The sequence below is a fragment of the Salmo salar genome, unplaced genomic scaffold (assembly GCF_905237065.1).
Source record: "Salmo salar unplaced genomic scaffold, Ssal_v3.1, whole genome shotgun sequence".
In the NCBI taxonomy this organism is placed as follows: Eukaryota; Metazoa; Chordata; class Actinopteri; order Salmoniformes; family Salmonidae; genus Salmo; species Salmo salar.
In genome coordinates, this window is record NW_025547996.1 from 1 (window position 1) to 20468 (window position 20468).

The window sequence follows — 20468 nt, forward strand, 5'->3', positions numbered from 1 at the left end:
ATCAACATACTTAATAAGCAGTGTTTGGGTGAGATTGTTGAAATGGAACCAATAGAAAAGTCCTAAAAGTACAATCATCGATAACATTTCTTGCTCAGTTAGTCAGGTCTCTGTGGAAACAAAATCAATCAACACGAGAGAGAGAGAGAGAGAGAGAGAGAATATCCATCCATCCATCCAGTTGGGACACACCCATGTATTCTGATAACTACAGGAATTAAACCATATTGAGGTTGTCTGCTTTCTGTACACACACACACACACACACACACACACACACACACACACACACACACACACACACACACACACACACACACACACACACACACACACACACACACACACACACACACACACACACACACACACACACACACACACACACAGACATGGTACACACATGCAAAAATACCATCATCATCAGTGACTCAGTCAATGTAAATGTCTCTCTCTTTCTGATCTCTCTCCTCTCCCCTCCCCTCCCCTCCTCTCCTCTCCTCTCCTCTCCTCTCCTCTCCTCTCCTCTCCTAGTGCTGGGTCATGGGTGTGCATCCCTGTCTGTCCTGGTAGCGTCCCTGTCTGTCCTGGTAGTGTCCCTGTCTGTCCTGGTAGCGTCCCTGTCTGTCCTGGTAGCGTCCTGTCTGTCCTGGTAGCGTCCCTGTCTGTCCTGGTAGTGTCCCTTTCTGTCCTGGTAGTGTCCCTGTCTGTCCTGGTAGTGTCCCTGTCTGTCCTGGAAGTGTCCCTGTCTGTCCTGGAAGTGTCCCTGTCTGTCCTGGTAGTGTCCCTGTCTGTCCTGGTAGAGGTCCACAGGAAGAGCTATAATCTGACAGAGCAGGCCCTGTCAGGGAAGGTGCTCCAGGTGTCCTCCATGGCCTGCATCCAGTACATCCTACTGGGGCTGGCTGAGGCCCTCGTCACCCCCTCCTCTGAGTGACAGAGAGCCAGCACGTATTTCTGATACATCTATTACTGCTACACTGTTGGTACACAGAGACAAACTGGGTTAGAGATTTAGAATGTCAATGGACACCACATGTAGTTAGAATGTCAATGGACACCACATGTAGTTAGAATGTCAATGGACACCACATGTAGTTAGAATGTCAATGGACACCACTTGTAGTTAGAATGTCAATGGACACCACATGTAGTTAGAATGTGGAGAGTTGGAACTAACTGCCAACATGGAGGATAGTATTCTGAACTCTGGAAGCTGGGTTAGTTGTTCTGGTCTTACCTGTTTCTCAGTCCTCTCTGCTGCAACTGACACTGTATCATGGCTTTTATGTTCATCCATTGTAAACAGATAACATATACACTGCTGATCGGTACGACAGTAAACCTCCAGAAGTTTGTCATGATGAGAGGAGATCTTCTCCTGTAGTTGTGCGGTGGCTTTGACCAGCTTGTGCTTTTTGATAGCAGGAGATTCATAGTGAGGTTGGAGGTGAGTCTCACAGTAAGAGGCCAGACACGCCAGACAGGACATGAGGGCTTTCTGCTTTCTGGTCCCAGTGCAGAAATCACACGCCACATCTCCAGGTCCAGCATAGCACAGAGCAGGAGGGGGAGCAACTTGGAGTCCTGTCTTCTTCAGTTTCTCCACCACTTCAGCCAGTACAGTGCTCCTGTTCAGAACAGGCCTTGGGATAAAGGTCTCTCTGCACTGTGGACAGCTATAGACAGCTTTCAGAACATCCTGATCCCAGCTTTCTTTAATACAGTCCATACAGTAACTGTGTCCACAGGCAGTAGTCACCGGATCCTTCAGTAGATCCAGACAGATGGAGCAACAGAACAGTTCCTGATTCTCTGCCATTTTGGTGCTCTCTCCTGTAGGTTAAGCTGCACACTGCAATGGCAGTGTCAAAGATGACTTTCTGTTTCATGTAACTCTACACCAGAGGACAGGGAGTGGCTTCCTACTGGACTGTTCTCTGTATGTAGAGGGGGTGTGGTTTCTTTGATAAGGAAGTATGACAGTGTGTTGGGTAGTAGGCAGAGACAGTCAGTATTCATGCTACATGTATTTGAAATACGTATTTTAATTATTTCTGAGTATTTTGTCTTTTGAATTAGACTGGGCTGAACTATACTCCAATCTATTTTTTATTTTTAAAATACTAAATAGTTTTCTATTCCATTTTTATAGTGGTTCACATCTTGTGGTCCCCTTTCACCCTGCATTGGTATCAGCAGTCTGATAGTATTATGGTGTGATAAGACTGTCTGCTAAATGACAACATTGGTATCAGCAGTATGATAGTACTATGGTGTGATAAGAGTGTCTGCTAAATGACAACATTGGTATCAGCAGTCTGATAGTACTATGGTGTGATAAGACTGTCTGCTAAATGACAACATTGGTATCAGCAGTATGATAGTATTATGGTGTGATAAGACTGTCTGCTAAATGACAACATTGGTATCAGCAGTATGATAGTACTGTGGTGTGATAAGACTGTCTGCTAAATGATAACATTGGTATCAGCAGTATGATAGTACTATGGTGTGATAAGACTGTCTGCTAAATGAACTAAATATAAATGTGAATGTAAAAATGTTGATATATATTTTGTTGAGGGAAAATGATACGTTTGTAATATGTTGTTGTCTCACCTAGCTGTCTGAAGATCAATGCACTAAACAGAGCGTCTGGTAAATGACTCAAATATAAATGTAAAAATAAAATAGACCAATGATTCAGGAACAACAGCTGTATTAATATTTGGAGACATGAGGTCAACCATCACTCAGGGTGCATGGTAGAGAGACCAATGATTCAGGAACAACAGCTGTATTAATATGTGGAGACATGAGGTTAACCATCACTCAGGGTGCATGGTAGAGAGACCAATGATTCAGTAACAACAGCTGTATTAATATGTGGAGACATGAGGTCAACCATCACTCAGGGTGCATGGTAGAGAGACCAATGATTCAGGAACAACAGCTCTCTTATATAGACACTCTTTTACATGAGATTCAAGTGTCACCATCTTACACAAGCAGTTTGCAAAAGGCACATATCAGGGTTTAAACTAAAACATGCTGCTCAGCTGTCAGGTGAAACTCTCGGTGTGGTCAGGATGTGGTTTCAGTTCTAGGAACATGTTTCTGAGAACTGACACATCTCAGTGGTCAACCCTAATGCTGAGCTGTTGTCGTGACTTCTATCTCAACAACAGGATGCTGCCCCTACCCAGAAGCTCTTTTGGCACTCTGCCTTCAACATTTGGTTTAGACAGAGGACCAGAAAGAGGAACTTGTACGACACGCTGTTCTAATTCAGATTTACTGGCACAATGTTTTCTTCATTGTATCTTCTTCACACAATCACTCAGTTTAGTACCTTGAAGACTAACTATACGTCATCTTACTTAATTACCTTGAACCTCAGTTAATTTCTGTCACCACAAATGTTTCCCACAAGTTCATCTGACTGGGCCAGTAGATGAAGGGCTTCATCTGACTCTGGGTCAGTAGATAAAGGGCTTCATCTGACTCTGGGTCAGTAGATAAAGGGCTTCATCTGACTCTGGGTCAGTAGATAAAGGGCTTCATCTGACTCTGGGTCAGTAGATAAAGGGCTTCATCTGACTCTGGGTCAGTAGATAAAGGGCTTCATTGCCAAAATCCTGAAGTTTCTCTTTAAGTCAAAACCATAACTGAAATGTTTTTGGCCACCATACCAATTAAAACCATAACTGAAATGTCTTTGGCCACCATACCAATTAAAACTATAACTGAAATGTTTTTGGCCACCATACCAATTAAAACTATAACTGAAATGTTTTTGGCCACCATACCAATTAAAACTATAACTGAAATGTCTTTGGCCACCATACCAATTAAAACTGTAACTGAAATGTCTTTGGCCACCATACCAATCAAAACTATAACTGAAATGTCTTTGGCCACCATACCAATTAAAACTATAACTGAAATGTTTTTGGCCACCATACCAATTAAAACTATAACCAAATTGTCTTTGGCCACCATACCAATTAAAACTATAACTGAAATATCTTTGGCCACCATACCAATTAAAACTATAACTGAAATGTCTTTGGCCACCATACCAATTAAAACTATAACTGAAATGTCTTTGGCCACCATACCAATTAAAACTATAACTGAATTGTCTTTGGCCACCATACCAATCAAAACTATAACTGAAATGTCTTTGGCCACCATACCAATTAAAACTATAACTGAAATGTCTTTGGCCACCATACCAATTAAAACTATAACTGAAATGTCTTTGGCCACCATACCAATTAAAACTATAACTGAAATGTCTTTGGCCACCATACCAATTAAAACTATAACTGAAATGTCTTTGGCCACCATACCAATTTAAACTATAACGGAAATGTCTTTGGCCACCATACCAATTAAAACTATAACTGAAATGTCTTTGGCCACCATATCAATTAAAACTACATCAAAAGAGTTCATCAAGAGGTCCATAGTCTTGATAGTGGCTGGGTTGGAGACCCACCAGCTGCATGGTGGCTCACCAAACGGGCATAGAGAGCTGACTGCAGCAAGGTGTACTGCTTAACTAGGATGTGGTCCTAGTTGGAGAGTGGCTTTAGGGTGGAGTACACTTCCAACAGCAGGCATTCCCTTCAACAAATTACAGAAAATAATGTGGAGACAGAGATAGGTAGTATTTCTGTTATATGTATTTGAAATACATATTTCAATGACTTTTGAGTATTTAGTCATTTGTATTTCACTGGCCTGAACTGCAATCCTATGTATTTTGTGACAAGATACTTTTGAGACCTGTAATTTGTGAAAACATTGTTGTAAAATAAAAAATATTTTTCAATACCATTTTATATAGGGGTTGGTAAGGTTGTGTCCCCGTTTCATCCTGCATTGGTATCAGAAGTCTTATAGTACTATGGTGTGATAAGAGTGTCTGCTAAATGACAACATTGGTATCAGCAGTCTGATAGTACTATGGTGTGATAAGTGTCTGCTAAATGACAACATTGGTATCAGCAGTATGATAGTACTATGGTGTGATAAGACTGTCTGCTAAATGACAACATTGGTATCAGCAGTATGATAGTACTATGGTGTGATAAGACTGTCTGCTAAATGACAACATTGTTATCAGAAGTCTGAAGGCACTATGGTTTGATAAATGTACTAAATATAAATGTATATGTAAAAATGTTGATAAATACTTTGTTGAGGGAACATGTACTTGATACAATTGTAATATGTTGTTGTCTCACCTAGCTGTCAGAGAGAATATAGTAGACAGTTGCTGTCAAAAAGTGATTGATGAGTTTTTCCTGTGCTCTGTGTTTATGACCTTTTAAGGACATCCTGTCCGGATGTTCTCACACATTTTTTTTACCTTTTATTTAACTCGCCAAGTTAGTTAAGTACAACATCTTATTTACAATGACGGCCTACCCAGCCAAACCCGGACACTGGGTAAATTGTGCGCCACCCTGTGGGACTTAGTGTGTGTATTATAGTGTGTATTGTAGTGTGTAGTGTAGTGTGTATGTAGTGTGTATTGTAGTGTGTAGTGTGTATTGTAGTTTAGTGTAGTGTGTATTTTAGTGTGTATTGTACTGTGTAGTGTAGTGTGTATTGTAGTGTATTGTGTATTGTAGTGTGTAGTGTGTAGTGTAGTGTGTAGTGTAGTGTGTAGTGTGTATTTAGTGTAATGTAACTTTATAGTGCAGCTGTTTCTTTGAAGTAAAGCACATGTTTGTAATAAAAAGTAATGGCCTGGTGATTGATGTGTGTAATATAGAGTAATGGCCTGGTGATTGATGTGTGTAATATAGAGTAATGGCCTGGTGATTGATGTGTGTAATATAGAGGAATGGCCTGGTGATTGATGTGTGTAATATAGAGTAATGGCCTGGTGATTGATGTGTGTAATATAGAGTAATGGTCTGGTGATTGATGTGTGGTGTCGTGACCTTGTTGAACTTAAAGAAAATGTGTTTGAAAATTTGAAACAGTTGGGAGTTTTATTATTTAATTTATGGAGCTGCTGTGTAGTGAGCTTGTGACCCCTTATAGAATGAAAAGTAATTTCCAGGTAGGTCTGCCTGAGTATAAGTAAGTGTTAGACCTGTGAACACTACGAGTGACAAGAAACCTCAAGAGAAATAAACCACAGAAAACTACAGAAAGCATGTATCCTAGACCAATTCTAGGTGTATTGTGTACTTCATGTCTGGGCGACAATGACAAAACCATCGACGCCATTCTTTGTGATGCACCTGATTGTTTTAATGGTGTGATTGATATGACTGAAGGCCATATGGGTTACATTTTCCAACCAGACGATTCAACAGTGAAGATTTTCACAAATAGCTGCCTCACCACCCTTTTCGGCCAAAAAACGGGAGTTTTTCTCCTGCGTTTCGCATGAGAGAATGGTTTAAGATGTCAGATCGAACAGGCCCTGAGTGGAACATCCATGCCTGGGTACGCATTGGAAGAGGAAGTCTGCAGGCGAGATAATTTGAAAGCCATAAAAATCTCTTCAGTGGCATATAGTTCAGACTGCAAAGTGACAATTTAAGGTTGTTCTGAATTCAATAGTGCAAATGCCACCAAATCTGTTAGTTCGTATGTATTTTCAAAAGCTTGCATTTTTTTTGTGCTGGTCTTTAGCTTCAAGTGATGAGATTGGTTTAAGTTGCTTGATACGATGAAACAAGTACAGCAGTTTTTCCACCATCGTGAACATTTACATAGATGGTCCCTTCTGTCCTCAAGACATAACTTGGGCTGAACGGCAAGAAGGATGATCTATCATGGAAAAGAAATACGAAACCTTGAAGGAAATGGAGAGCCTGAGTGGAAGAGGCAATGTCTGAGGCCCTCACAGCTTGAAGACTGGGGATTTGTAGACTGATGGGGGTGTCCGGTTACAATAGGCCCCTGAAAAGGAGAGACTGATGGGGGTGTTGGGTTACAATAGGCCCCTGAAAAGGAGAGACTGATGGGGGTGTTGGGTTACAATAGGCCCCTGAAAAGGAGACACTGATGGGGGTGTCGGGTTCCAATAGGCCCCTGAAAAGGAGACACTGATGGGGGTGTCGGGTTACAATAGACCCTTAAAAGGAGAGACTGATGGGGTGTCGGGTTCCAATAGGCCCCTGAAAAGGAGAGACTGATGGGGTGTCGGGTTCCAATAGGCCCCTGAAAAGGAGACACTGATGGGGGTGTCGGGTTACAATAGGCCCCTGAAAAGGAGGAAAATGCTGATTCTTCTTTTCCTCAAAGGAAATAATAATAAACAGTCTTTCCTACAAAACATAGTTATACATATATACATGTATTGTGTACAATGTGTAGTATAGTTTAATAATAACGTATATGATTTATATAAAGGTTAATATTGTATTGTGAACTTTGTGTCAGGAATCCCGCTTCCTGAGTCTGTTTCTGCCTGAGCTGACTGTTTTTTGTTTGGAGTGTTGTCTAAGGTTCCTGAACGCACCTGTCTGGTTGCCAGGCAACGAGGTTAGGCGGGAGATCTAGTGATTACACGCACCTGCATCTCATCAACCTTCTGCACACCTGGTCCTGATCATCACCTCTTCTTAAGCCCTGAGCTGACATCCATTCCCTGCCGGATCGTTAGCAACAAACATCATTCTCCCGGAACATTCAACTCCCTTGCCTGGCCGTCGGTGGATACAGTGACTTCATTGGATCAACCCATTTACTCTCATCAACACACCTCCGCTGCCGCTCCGTCTCCTGGATCACTCAAATTACACATCAAGACTACCAATAAATACTCACCTTCATTTTACTCACCTTGTCCTGGTCTGCTTCTGGGTTCTGTCTTAGAGAATCGTGACAACAGGTGGGAAAAGGCTGCAACGATAGACAGCTGCCTCTGATTTGAAACCATACCTGGCCAAAACATAGAAATTAAATGACATAGAATGCCCACCCCTGTCACGTCCTGGCCAGTAAAGGGGTTATGTGGTTCAGGGTGTGTTTGTGTTCCTGTAGAGGGGGTATTTGGTTTATATGGTTCGGGGTGGTTGTGTATGTAGAGGGGTATTTGATTTGTTAGTCCAGGGTTTTGGTTATTGTTCTATGTTAGTTAATTTCTATGTTCAGTCTAGTCGTTTGTTTTCTATGTTTAGCTAATTGGTGTTGGGGCCTTCAGTTGGAGGCAGCTGTCTTTCGTTGCCTCTGATTGAAGGTCCTATAAATATGTATGTGTTTGTCATGGTATGTTGTGGGAGATTGTTTTTGCACTGCTGTGTATAGCCTGCAAGACTGTTTAGCGGTGTGTGGTTTTTCCTTGTTTTTGTGTTCATTTCAATTAAAAGTAAAAATGAGCACTCAACCCGCTGCGTATTGGTCCGATACTGATTTCTCCTCTTCAGAAGACGAAGCTTATGACAACCCCACACCCTGACCTAAACAAAATAGTGAAATAAACCGTCTCTCTAGGTCAGGGCGTGACAGATTTGGAAAGGAACACACCTGTCTATATCAGGTCCCACAGTTGACAGTGCATGTCAGAGCTTGAGAGGATCTGCAGAGAGGAATGGGAGAAACTCCCAAATACAGGTGTGCCAAGCATGTAGCGTCATACCCAGGAAGCCTCGAGGCTGTAATCACTGCAAAAGGTGATTCAACAAAGTACTGAGTAAAGAGTCTGAATACTTATGTAAATGTGATGTTTCAGTATTTAACATTTTTGCAAACATTTCTAAAAACCTGTTTTTGCTTTGTCTTTTTGGGGGGTATTGTGTGCAGATTGATGAGGTAAAAAAAACAATTGAATCCATTTTAGAATAAGGCTGTAATGTAACAACATGTGGAAAAAGTCAAAGGAGCTGAATACTTTTAGAATGGTCTGTAGTCCAGTAAATATGTACGTAACAAGTCACATAATAAGTTACATGAACTCACTCTGTGAGCAATAATATAACTAGAGACAAAGTCTTTCCTGCCAGGAGACATAGCAAGAAAAACTCCTGGTCCCTAATAGAAGCTGAAGAGGATTCAGTGGTGTCACTCTGGTCTTCTAGAACCAAGAGGGTGACCTGCAGGTAAACAAGACACCACTGAATCCTCTGGTCTTCTAGAACCAAGAGGGTGGCCTGCAGGTAAACAAGACACTACTGAATCCTCTGGTCTTCTAGAACCAAGAGGGTGTCCTGCAGGTAAACAAGACACCACTGAATCCTCTGGTCTTCTAGAACCAACAGGGTGGCCTGCAGGTAAACAAGACACCACTGAATCCTCTGGTCTTCTAGAACCAAGAGGGTGGCCTGCAGGTAAACAAGACACTACTGAATCCTCTGGTCTTCTAGAACCAAGAGGGTGTCCTGCAGGTAAACAAGACACCACTGAATCCTCTGGTCTTCTAGAACCAACAGGGTGGCCTGCAGGTAAACAAGACACCACTGAATCCTCTGGTCTTCTAGAACCAAGAGGGTGTCCTGCAGGTAAACAAGACACCACTGAATCCTCTGGTCTTCTAGAACCAAGAGGGGGTCCTGCAGGTAAACAAGACACCACTGAATCCTCTGGTCTTCTAGAACCAAGAGGGTGTCCTGCAGGTAAACAAGACACCACTGAATCCTCTGGTCTTCTAGAACCAAGAGGGTGGCCTGCAGGTAAACAAGACACTACTGAATCCTCTGGTCTTCTAAAACCAAGAGGGTGTCCTGCAGGTAAACAAGACACCACTGAATCCTCTGGTCTTCTAGAACCAAGAGGGTGACCTGCAGTGATTGTGTATTTGTAACATTCTGACACTGTGTTTCAATAGTGCTTTGATGAAGAAGCTCCAAAACTCTTTAACATTTAATATTGTTGAAGGGAATAAGCTGTTATCCTGAACTTTCTTTAACAACTGGACAATTCCACAGTAACGGAGTGACACATTAAAATGTCAAACAGAATGAGGGTTTGTGCTCTTTGTGATGTCATTCTGTTACCAAACTTTGCATCTACACTGTTCTACTAGTAAATGTGTTTAATTATTTAGTTTTTTATTAAAAGTAGTCGTTGTGCATAGAGTTGAAGTTTTTTTTTTTAACACTGAAAGCAACAACAACCACCGCTGAGAAGTTGGCTGCATCGACAGACAGACAGACAGACAGACAGACAGACAGACAGACAGGTTGTTTACTATGACTGGATGAAGGGATGCAGTGTTGAAGGCTTCCTTTAGGTCTCCTGGTCTCTTGGGATTTAAACTGTGAATACAGAGAGATAGTCCTAACCATTCAATCAATGTTCACAACAAACAGTCATCATTAACACTATACTGAGTGGAGACTATGGATATATTATCATATAATTTAATACAATATAATATAATGACTAGAATAGAATAGAATAACTGGAATAGAATAGAATAACTAGAATAGAATATAATGACTAGAATATAATACAGTATAATATAATGACTAGAATAGAATATAATAGAATAACTAGAATAGAATAGAATAACTAGAATAGAATATAATATAATGACTAGAATATAATATAATAAATAGAATACAGTATAATATAATGACTAGAATATAATACAGTATAATATAATGACTAGAATATAATACAGTATAATAGAATAACTAGAATAGAATATAATATAATGACTAGAATATAATATAATAAATATAATACAGTATAATATAATGACTAGAATATAATACAGTATAATAGAATAACTAGAATAGAATAGAATATAATGACTAGAATAGAATAGAATAGAATAACTAGAATAGAATAGAATATAATGACTAGAATAGAATACAGTATAATATAATAACTAGAATATAATACAGTATAATATAATGACTAGAATAGAATAGAATAGAATAACTAGAATAGAATAGAATAACATGAAAGCACATCCAGATGTTTTGACTTTTTAGCAGGGACTCTTATCCAGAACGACTTACAGGAGCAATTAGGGTTATGTGCATTTCTCAAGGGGACATCTACAGATTTTTCACGTAGTCATCTCAAAGATTCGAACCCGGAACATTTCAGTTACTTGTCCTAAGCTCTAAACTGCTAGGCTACCTTTCGCCAGTGGTGTAAAGGTAAAATACTTTAAAGTACTATCTGTAAATATAAAAAAACAAGGTAATGGTGCCGTCCGGTTTGCTTAATATAAGGAATTTGAAATGATTCATACTTTAACTTTTTATTTTGAAGCTCTGGATTGGACTTAAGTATATTTAAATCCAAATACTTTCCGACTTTTACTCAAGTAGTATTTTACTGGGTGACTTTCACCTGAGTCATTTTCTATTAACGGATCTTAACTTTTACTCAAGTATGATAATTTTCTACTTTTTCCACCACTGCCTGCCGCCTTGACAATGTGTCTCTATACCTCTCAGTCTCTAAACCACTAGGATACCTGTCACCTTGACAGGGTGTCTCTATACCTCTCAGTCTCTAAACCACTAGGATACCTGTCACCTTGACAGTGTGTCTCTATACCTCTCAGTCTCTAAACCACTAGGATACCTGTCACCTTGACAGTGTGTCTCTATACCTCTCAGTCTCTAAACCACTAGGATACCTGTCACCTTGACAGTGTGTCTCTATACCTCTCAGTCTCTAAACCACTAGGATACCTGTCACCTTGACAGGGTGTCTCTATACCTCTCAGTCTCTGAAGACACCCAGCCATGGTTGGGATTATTAGAGAAGCTTTTCCTGCTGAAAGACAGTTTCATTTCATCTGGTTTCAGAAATAATGTATAGGATATGTTCATAACCCCGTCCACCTATAAGATGTGGGGGGGATCTGTATGACTAAGAAGAGATACAAAGAACTCTGATTGTAAAACGTCTTCTCTTTTTAGTCCTAGATATGTCTATGGTTACTGCTGAATGTAGTACCTCTAACCCTGACCCTAGGCCTAACAGTAATAACCACACTGTAATGTAAAGTATTACCTCATTCTCAATGATCAGTCAATACCTACAGTATTCATTTCAACTACAGAACATTGGATCAATATCAAGTCCCCTCCTCATTACAACCACTTATGAATTATTATAGACACTTATAATTGTTGTTATAACACATAACTGTATTATAAGGCATTATAAAAGTCATTAAAATAATTATAATATGTACTTCATAGAAACTGTTACCCTTTATATATTCTAACAACTCTATTTAATGTATTCCATATTAAGGGTCCTAACCTAGGAACTAAAATATTTGTCTCCCTCTAGGCGTTCCCTCCCTTCCTCTAACCCCTCCCTCTCTCTAACCCCTCCCTCCCTCTAACCCCTCCCTCTAACCGCACACCTCTGGCAGAACCAGGAATTCCCTCCCACTCCCACTAACTATTTTCTGAGGAAATTAACCTGTTAGGGCTAGGGGGCAGTATTGACACGGCTGGATAAAAAACATACCCGATTTAATCTGGTTACCACTCCTACCCAGTAACTAGAATATGCATATACTTATTACATATGGATAGAAAACACCTTAAAGTTTCTAAAACTGTTTGAATGGTGTCTGTGAGTATAACAGAACTCAAATGGCAGGTCAAAACCTGAGAGATTCCTTTACAGGAAGTGGCCTGTCTGACCATTTCTGGAACTTCTTTGCCATCTCTATCTTTTACTAAGGATCTCTGCTCTAACGTGACACTTCCTACGTCGTCCATAGGCGCTCAGAGCCCGGGAAAAACCTGAATCTCGTCATCCCAGCCCCAGGCTGAAACACATTATCGCCTTTCTCAAGTGGCCGATCAAGGGACTCTGGGCTTAGGCGCGTGACCTGACCGCCCCGTCTTTGTGATTTTTTCCTCTGTTTGCCGAAAAGGAGATTCCCGGTCGGAATATTATCGCTTTCTCACGAGAAAAATGGCATAACAATTGATTTTAAACAGCGGTTGACATGCTTCGAGTACGGTAATGGAATATTTAGAATTTTTTTGTCACGAATTGCGCCATGCGCGCGACCCTTCTTTACCATTTCGGATAGTGTCTGGAACGCATACGAACAAAACGCCGCTATTCGGATATAACGATGGATTATTTTGGACCAAACCAACATTTGTTATTGAAGTAGCAGTCCTGGGAGTGCATTCTGACGAAGACAACAAACTTTTATAATAGTAAATATGATTATGGTGAGTGCTAAACTTGCCGGGTGTCTAAATAGCTAGCCCGTGATGCCTGGGCTATGTACTTAGAATATTGCAAAATGTGCTTTCACCAAAAAGCTATTTTAAAATCGGACATATCGAGTGCATAGAGGAGGTCTGTATCTATAATTCTTAAAATAATTGTTATGCTTTTTGTGAACGTTTATCGTGAGTAATTTAGTAAAATGTTAGCGAATTCCCCGGAAGTTTGCGGGGGGTATGCTAGTTCTGAACGTCACATGCTAATGTAAAAAGCTGGTTTTTGATATAAATATGAACTTGATTGAATTCGTCCCACCTACGTAACAGCCACTGCTATCCTGTGGCGCGATTTTCAAAACCTTAAAAATCCTATTACTTCAATTTTTCAAACATGTGACTATTTTACAGCCATTTAAAGACAAGACTCTCGTTAATCTAACCACACTGTCCGATTTCAAAAAGGCTTTACAACGAAAGCAAAACATTAGATTATGTCAGCAGAGTACCAAGCCAGAAATAATCAGACACCCATTTTTCAAGCTAGCATATAATGTCACCAAAACCCAGAAGACAGCTAAATGCAGCACTCACCTTTGATGATCTTCATCAGATGACAACCCTAGGACATTATGTTATACAATACATGCATGTTTTGTTCAATCAAGTTCATATTTATATCAAAAACCAACTTTTTACATTAGCATGTGACGTTCAGAACTAGCATACCCCCGCAAACTTCCGGGAATTCGCTAACATTTTACTAAATTACTCACGATAAACGTTCACAAAAAGCATAACAATTATTTTAAGAATTATAGATACAGACCTCCTCTATGCACTCGATATGTCCGATTTTAAAATAGCTTTTGGTGAAAGCACATTTTGCAATATTCTAAGTACATAGCCCAGGCATCACGGGCTCGCTATTTAGACAGCCGGCAAGTTTAGCACTCACCATAATCATATTTACTATTATAAAAGTTTGATTACCTTTTGTTGTCTTCGTCAGAATACACACCCAGGACTGCTACTTCAATAACAAATGTTGGTTTGGTCCAAAATAATCCATCGTTATATCCGAATAGCGGCGTTTTGTTCGATGCGTTCCAGACACTATCCGAAATAGTAAAGAAGTGTCGCGCGCATGGCGCAATTCGTGACAATAAAATTCTAAGTATTCCATTACCGTACTTCGAAGCATGTCAACCGCTGTTTAAAATCAATTTTTACGACATTTTTCTCGTAGAAAAGCGATAATATTCCGACAGGGAATCTCCTTTTCGGCAAACAGAGGAAAAAATCCCAAAGGCGGGGGCGGTCAGGTCACGCGCATAAGCCAGTGTCCCTTGATCGGCCACTTGAGAAAGGCGATAATGTGTTTCAGCCTGGGGCTGGAATGACGACATTCTGTTTTTTCCCGGGCTCTGAGCGCCTATAGACGACGTGGGAAGTGTCACGTTAGAGCAGAGATCCTTAGTAAATGATAGAGATGGAAAAGAAGTTCAACAAATGGTCAGACAGGCCACTTCCTGTAAAGGAATCTCTCAGGTTTTGACCTGCCATTTGAGTTCTGTTATACTCACAGACACCATTCAAACAGTTTTAGAAACTTTAGGGTGTTTTCTATCCATATGTAATAAGTATATGCATATTCTAGTTACTGGGTAGGAGTGGTAACCAGATTAAATCGGGTATGTTTTTTATCCAGCCGTGTCAATACTGCCCCCTAGCCCTAACAGGCTAAAGGGGAATGGACCAAGATCTCCACTACAGGTGTGTTGAAAACAATAAGAACATCAACTTTAGACCATTGAAAGTTCCCTACTAGTCACATACATTCCCTCTCTCTGTCAATGTGTTTGTGTGTCTGTAGTGAATATAGTGGATGTTGTACTGCCTCCAGAGCCCAAGACCAGAGAACAGTTGTTACAATGTGAGTATCTTTATTGTGAAGTAACAGTCTCTTTTTACTGACACTCCTAACAATCCCTCTAGAAATATATAGCAATAGTAGATCTAATCAAAGACTGGGTATCTATCTGACTCCTCATATTTCTCTGATTTGATCTCTGCTGTGCTCTAATCAAAGACAGGGTAGATACAGTATCTGACTTAACTTATTGTTGTGACTCCCCTCAATGGTCTCTGCTCTGCTCTTCTCCCAGATTCCTGTCAGCTCACACTGGAACCAAACACAGCGTGCACACACCTCTCTCTGTCTGAAGGGAACAGAAAGGTGACCTGTACAGACCAAGTCCAACCATATTCTGACCATCCAGACAGATTCACCAACTACAACCAGGTTCTGTGTAGAGAGGGTCTGTCTGGACGCTGTTACTGGGAGGTGGAGTGGAGTGGGGAGTGGGTTGTTACAGCAGTCTCATATAAAGACATCAGCAGAACAGAGACAGGTAATATATTTGGATACAATAACAAGTGCTGGAGTTTAGTGTGCTATAGAGGTGGTTATTGGTTCAGACACAATAATGTTGATTCTGAAGTATCAGGCCCTCAGTCCTCCAGAGTAGGAGTGTACCTGGATCACAAGGCAGGTACTCTGTCCTTCTACACTGTCTCTGACACAATGACCCTCCTCCACAGAGTCCAGACCACATTCACTCAGCCCCTCTATCCTGGGTTTAGTCTTACTGGTACTGCTGAGCTGGTAAAACTGTAGTAGGGTCCACATAGATACTAGTCATGCTGGTGTAGTCTATAGCTGAGCTGGTTAAACTGTAGTAGGGTCCACATAGATACTAGTCATGCTGGTGTAGTCTATAGCTGAGCTGGTTAAACTGTAGTAGGGTCCACATAGATACTAGTCATGCTGGTGTAGTCTAAAGCTGAGCTGGTTAAACTGTAGTAGGGTCCACATAGATACTAGTCATGCTGGTGTAGTCTATAGCTGAGCTGGTTAAACTGTAGTAGGGTCCACATAGATACTAGTCATGCTGGTGTAGTCTATAGCTGAGCTGGTTAAACTGTAGTAGGGTCCACATAGATACTAGTCATGCTGGTGTAGTCTATAGCTGAGCTGGTTAAACTGTAGTAGGGTCCACATAGATACTAGTCATGCTGGTGGTGATGGTCCCCAGATGTGATGATTCATTCTACTCTGTTTTATCTACAATGATTTAACTGATTTGATCTTCAGATGTTCTGAATTAAAATAAACATTCAATGTATTCATATTTTTGTAATTGCAATGTTTTAATCTTGCACATTTCCATGAATCATGATGTATGGTGTTGATGTATATTGGTTGTCATTCAGAACCATTGATATGTTTTCTCAGTTGGTTCTCTGTCTCTATGTAATTCTCCTCAGTATCATTCATCAGCTTGTAGGCTCGGCCCTAATTGATGTGTTCTCTGTCACCTGGAGCTGCATGGAAAATGGTCCAGGAACAAAAGGACAATTCAGGACTAGTCAGCCCACTACAAGCTGGAATCACTTACTTTCTACTAAAGTATATGGTCTGGTTTCCCAGACACAGATTAATCCTAGTCCTGGACTAAAAAGCATGTTCAATGTAGATGTCCAGGAAACCGGCCCTAAATGTGTCATCTTTCATCCTCCCATACAGCTCAGTCCAGCAACATTAAACCTGTCCAGCAGGTGGTGCTATTGACCAAACAATAAAACCAGCAGACTTGCCACTCAGTATATCAGTAATGTTCAGAATAGTACTTTAATATCATTGGGGATTGATGGTCTTTTTAATCCACTATCCAGAGTCAGGAACAGATTCACCCTCCTGTTGTGTTGGTTTCTTGTTAATTCATTCTGTGTTCCCAGTCCAAAATGACCGCCCCATTATAGGTGATTATAAATCCATAATAATACATATATTATCACCTAATGTTGTGTTAGATCTTTTTATCAACTGAAGTTCTTCTGAACATTACAAGTTTTAATCTTCTATTTGCTATTTATGGCCTGTAGGCCTCATTGACCTGAGTTCATACAACACGTTCTGAGTAAATAAAATCACAATGTATGGATTATTCTGACTATAACAAATACTCAGATGAAACATATTGTGCTATTTATCACAGACTACTTTGTGTCAAAGTTTAACACGGACATTTGTTTTGAAACCATTTGAAATGTTTAAATAGTGGCACAAAATAGCATCTGTTGTGTTCCTGGTCCAAACTGACCGGTTTGATTTGATTAGTAAAGAAAGGACATCGGCCCAAAACTACACATGAAAACTTTACCATATTACAAAATGAATGTCTGACCACATTAAAGAACAACAGTAACAATAACAGTATTACTAACAATTACAAAAACATTAAAATGTTCACAATCTGTCAATCAATGGTGGCTACATGTTGTGTGTTCTCATGCACATGTTGGACAATACGTGGTGTTGTTGCATGTGCCTTGCAAATATATGCACTGCATTTATGGAACGTGATGCTGGTTTTGACATCTCTTGGTGCACACAGATTGCCCCTCTTCCTCCTGTCTCTTCTGTCTCTGCTGGTCGTAGATCTTGCTTCTGGCCCTTGTATATCTCTCACCAATCCAGCAGAGGATGGTGTTGGTGCTTTCCCCAACTCATCTAGGAATAGTCTCCTCTTGAAACATTTCCCCTGCTTCCAGCCTGGATTCACCTCCATCCACACCAGGAACGCGCTGTAGGCCGACACATCTAGATGTTGAAGAACACCACCATGGGCCAACGTGACGTCATCCTCAGTGCAACAATCAGGAAACAAAATAATGACTACATACAAGTGATACTTCATGTCTTGCATAGTGACGTGAAAAACTGCATCAAAGCTTTGTTTTCATTTATCACATCTAGAACATATTTACATATTCAAATGAATAGAATTGACTCCATATTGTTCACAAATTCAATGAGCATTTCACCAAACAACAACATGTCTTATTTTTGTGGTGCAGATAAAACAATCTGGTAATAGCAAAACAAATACATGAGACTTGAAAGATAAAAAGTAACGTACTTTATCAAGGTTGTCAGCTCCTCTTTGTTCCTGTTGTAGTCCAGGACAGCGTTGGGCTTCTCGTCCTCCCTGGTACTCCCTCTTTGTTCCTCTTGTAATCCAGGACAGCGTTGGGCTTCTTGTCCTCCCTGGTACTCCCTCTTTGTTCCTGTTGTAATCCAGGACAGTGTTGGGCTTCTTGTCCTCCCTGGTACTCCCTCTTTGTTCCTGTTGTAATCCAGGACAGCGTTGGGCTTCTTGTCCTCCCTGGTACTCCCTCTTTGTTCCTGTTGTAATCCAGGACAGCGTTGGGCTTCTTGTCCTCCCTGGTACTCCCTCTTTGTTCCTGTTGTAGTCCAGGACAGCGTTGGGCTTCTTGTCCTGCCTGGTACTCACAGTGGCATCCCTGTGCAGAGTTGTCATCAGGAGCGCATTCTTCTTCTTCTTCTGGCAGTAGGACGCAAGAGTGTGTATCGGTGAAGGCAAATTTAGAGGAAAAACGATCCCTGTCCTTGGTGGTGAGTTCGGCAGGAGGCGACTCAGGCTTGTTCCTTCTGACCCACCATGGTCATCAGCATATGAGGTGAAGAAATGGTCACATGTTATGTTGTTCCTCTGGAGACCTGCAGTCATTTCCAGGACCACCCACTTCCCCTGGTTCCTTTATGGGAACACCGTCAGCAGGTTCCCCTGGTTCCTTTACGGGAACACCGTCAGCAGGTTCCCCTGGTTCCTTTACGGGAACACCGTCAGCAGGTTCCCCTGGTTCCTTTATGGGAACACCGTCACCACATATCCCTGGTTCCTTTATGGGAACACCGTCACCACATATCCCTGGTTCCTTTACGGGAACACCGTCAGCAGGTTCCCCTGGTTCCTTTACGGGAACACCGTCAGCACATATCCCTGGTTCCTTTATGGGAACACCGTCAGCAGGTTCCCCTGGTTCCTTTCAGGAACACCGTCAGCAGGTTCCCCTGGTTCCTTTCAGGAACACCGTCAGCAGGTTCCCCTGGTTCCTTTACGGGAACACTGTCAGCACGTTTCCCAGTGTAAACCTGCATGTTCCAGGCATAACTTGTCCTGGCATCACATGCTGCCCATATCTTTATTCCATATTTAGACAGATTGCTTGGCATGTCCTGTTGGAATGAGCAGCGTCCCCTAAAAGCGACCAGACGCTCATCCACTGTGATGTCTGGACTTGGGTTATAGATGAGTGGCAGGCACTCCACCCACTTGTGCCAAACCTCTCTGATCGCTGCCAGCTTGTCTTGTTGACGGCGGCCTGGTCTTGTATCACGGTTGTCGAAGCGAATCACCCGTGACAACACGTGAAACGTCTGGAGTGACATAGTGGCAGGAAAAATCCCCAGACCAAACTCTGCATCCCATAAACAGGTGGTAGATTAGTTTCTGGATCTGTACACACCTGCCAAAATCAAGAGACCCTCGTCTGCTTGGACGTGTGTCCGGTCCACCTCCTTCCAGTTGTCTTTGTAAACGCGTCTCCCCTCCAAGTTGGTCATGTTTATCACTATAGTCTCCATTGACTGTCAGGAACAGTTTGAAACAGGATGTTATGTCATCAACCCGGGATATGGCGTACCTTGATGGCCCTGGTGTCATCCTGATAACATTTTCAGCAGACAGCCGACCTCTCTTCTCAGCTGGGGATGAAGACCAGGACAAATTCACATTATTTGACCGGAATGTACCAACAACCTCAGCAGGGCCCTCTTCGTCATCACTGGATTGTTCCACATCGGTTGTCACTTGGTCTGGATCATATTCTGTGTTGTCTTCAACTTCTGATACTTCCTCTTCTAATGCATCTTCACTGTCAGTTTCCTGGCCTCTCTCCTCCTCACCAGCACTGTGTGTGTGTGTGTGTGTGTGTGTGTGTGTGTGTGTGTGTGTGTGTGTGTGTGTGTGTGTGTGTGTGTGTGTGTGTGTGTGTGTGTGTGTGTGTGTGTGTGTGTGTGTGTGTGTGTGTGTGCGTGCTCAAACACACATGCATGTGGGGGTCTGGGAGAGGAAGTGTGTCCATCTGATGAATGGACATGTGCCTGAACTCAATTTTATACACTAATTATAGTCTCACCCATTCATTACTAATGACCGGCCATTTTTGACCGGGAACACCACAGGTGTACAAAAGTTAAATAAAACACCCAAAATGTAATTGTGTGTTAAGATGCCCTGTGTGGACAAAGTCATGGAACCTTATGACAATCAGATTGAATGAACTACATTTTTCAGAGAGAACTTATAAATCGGTCCAATTCAACCCGAACACAACAGAAGGGGTTTAACCTCTTACATCTAGACATTCCGCTAGCGGAACACCTGCTCCAATATC

The 20468-nt window shown here is 41.4% G+C and overlaps 1 protein-coding gene across 1 annotated transcript; it reads right to left on the reverse strand.

Annotated features, from left to right (window-relative positions):
* Positions 1–6: 6 nt before the first annotated feature.
* On the reverse strand, positions 7–2230 carry LOC123732568 (E3 ubiquitin/ISG15 ligase TRIM25). The gene is made up of 2 exons (XM_045711830.1): positions 1241–2230; positions 7–980 (listed from the first exon to the last, which is right to left on the reverse strand). The coding sequence occupies exons 1-2, from the start codon at positions 1820–1822 to the stop codon at positions 918–920; spliced, it is 645 nt and encodes a 214-aa protein (XP_045567786.1). The 5' UTR covers positions 1823–2230; the 3' UTR covers positions 7–917.
* Between the last annotated feature and the right edge of the window lie 18238 nt (positions 2231–20468).

What these genes read in the sequence shown, in the direction of transcription:
- LOC123732568 (XM_045711830.1), bottom strand. Translation starts at nt 1,822, where the DNA reads ATGGCAGAGAATCAGGAACTGTTCTGTTGCTCCATCTGTCTGGATCTA. An exon ending in CAGAGAGGACTGAGAAACAG is followed by an intron (nt 981 to 1,240) that starts GTAAGACCAGAA and finishes GTGTACCAACAG; the next exon opens with TGTAGCAGTAATAGATGTAT.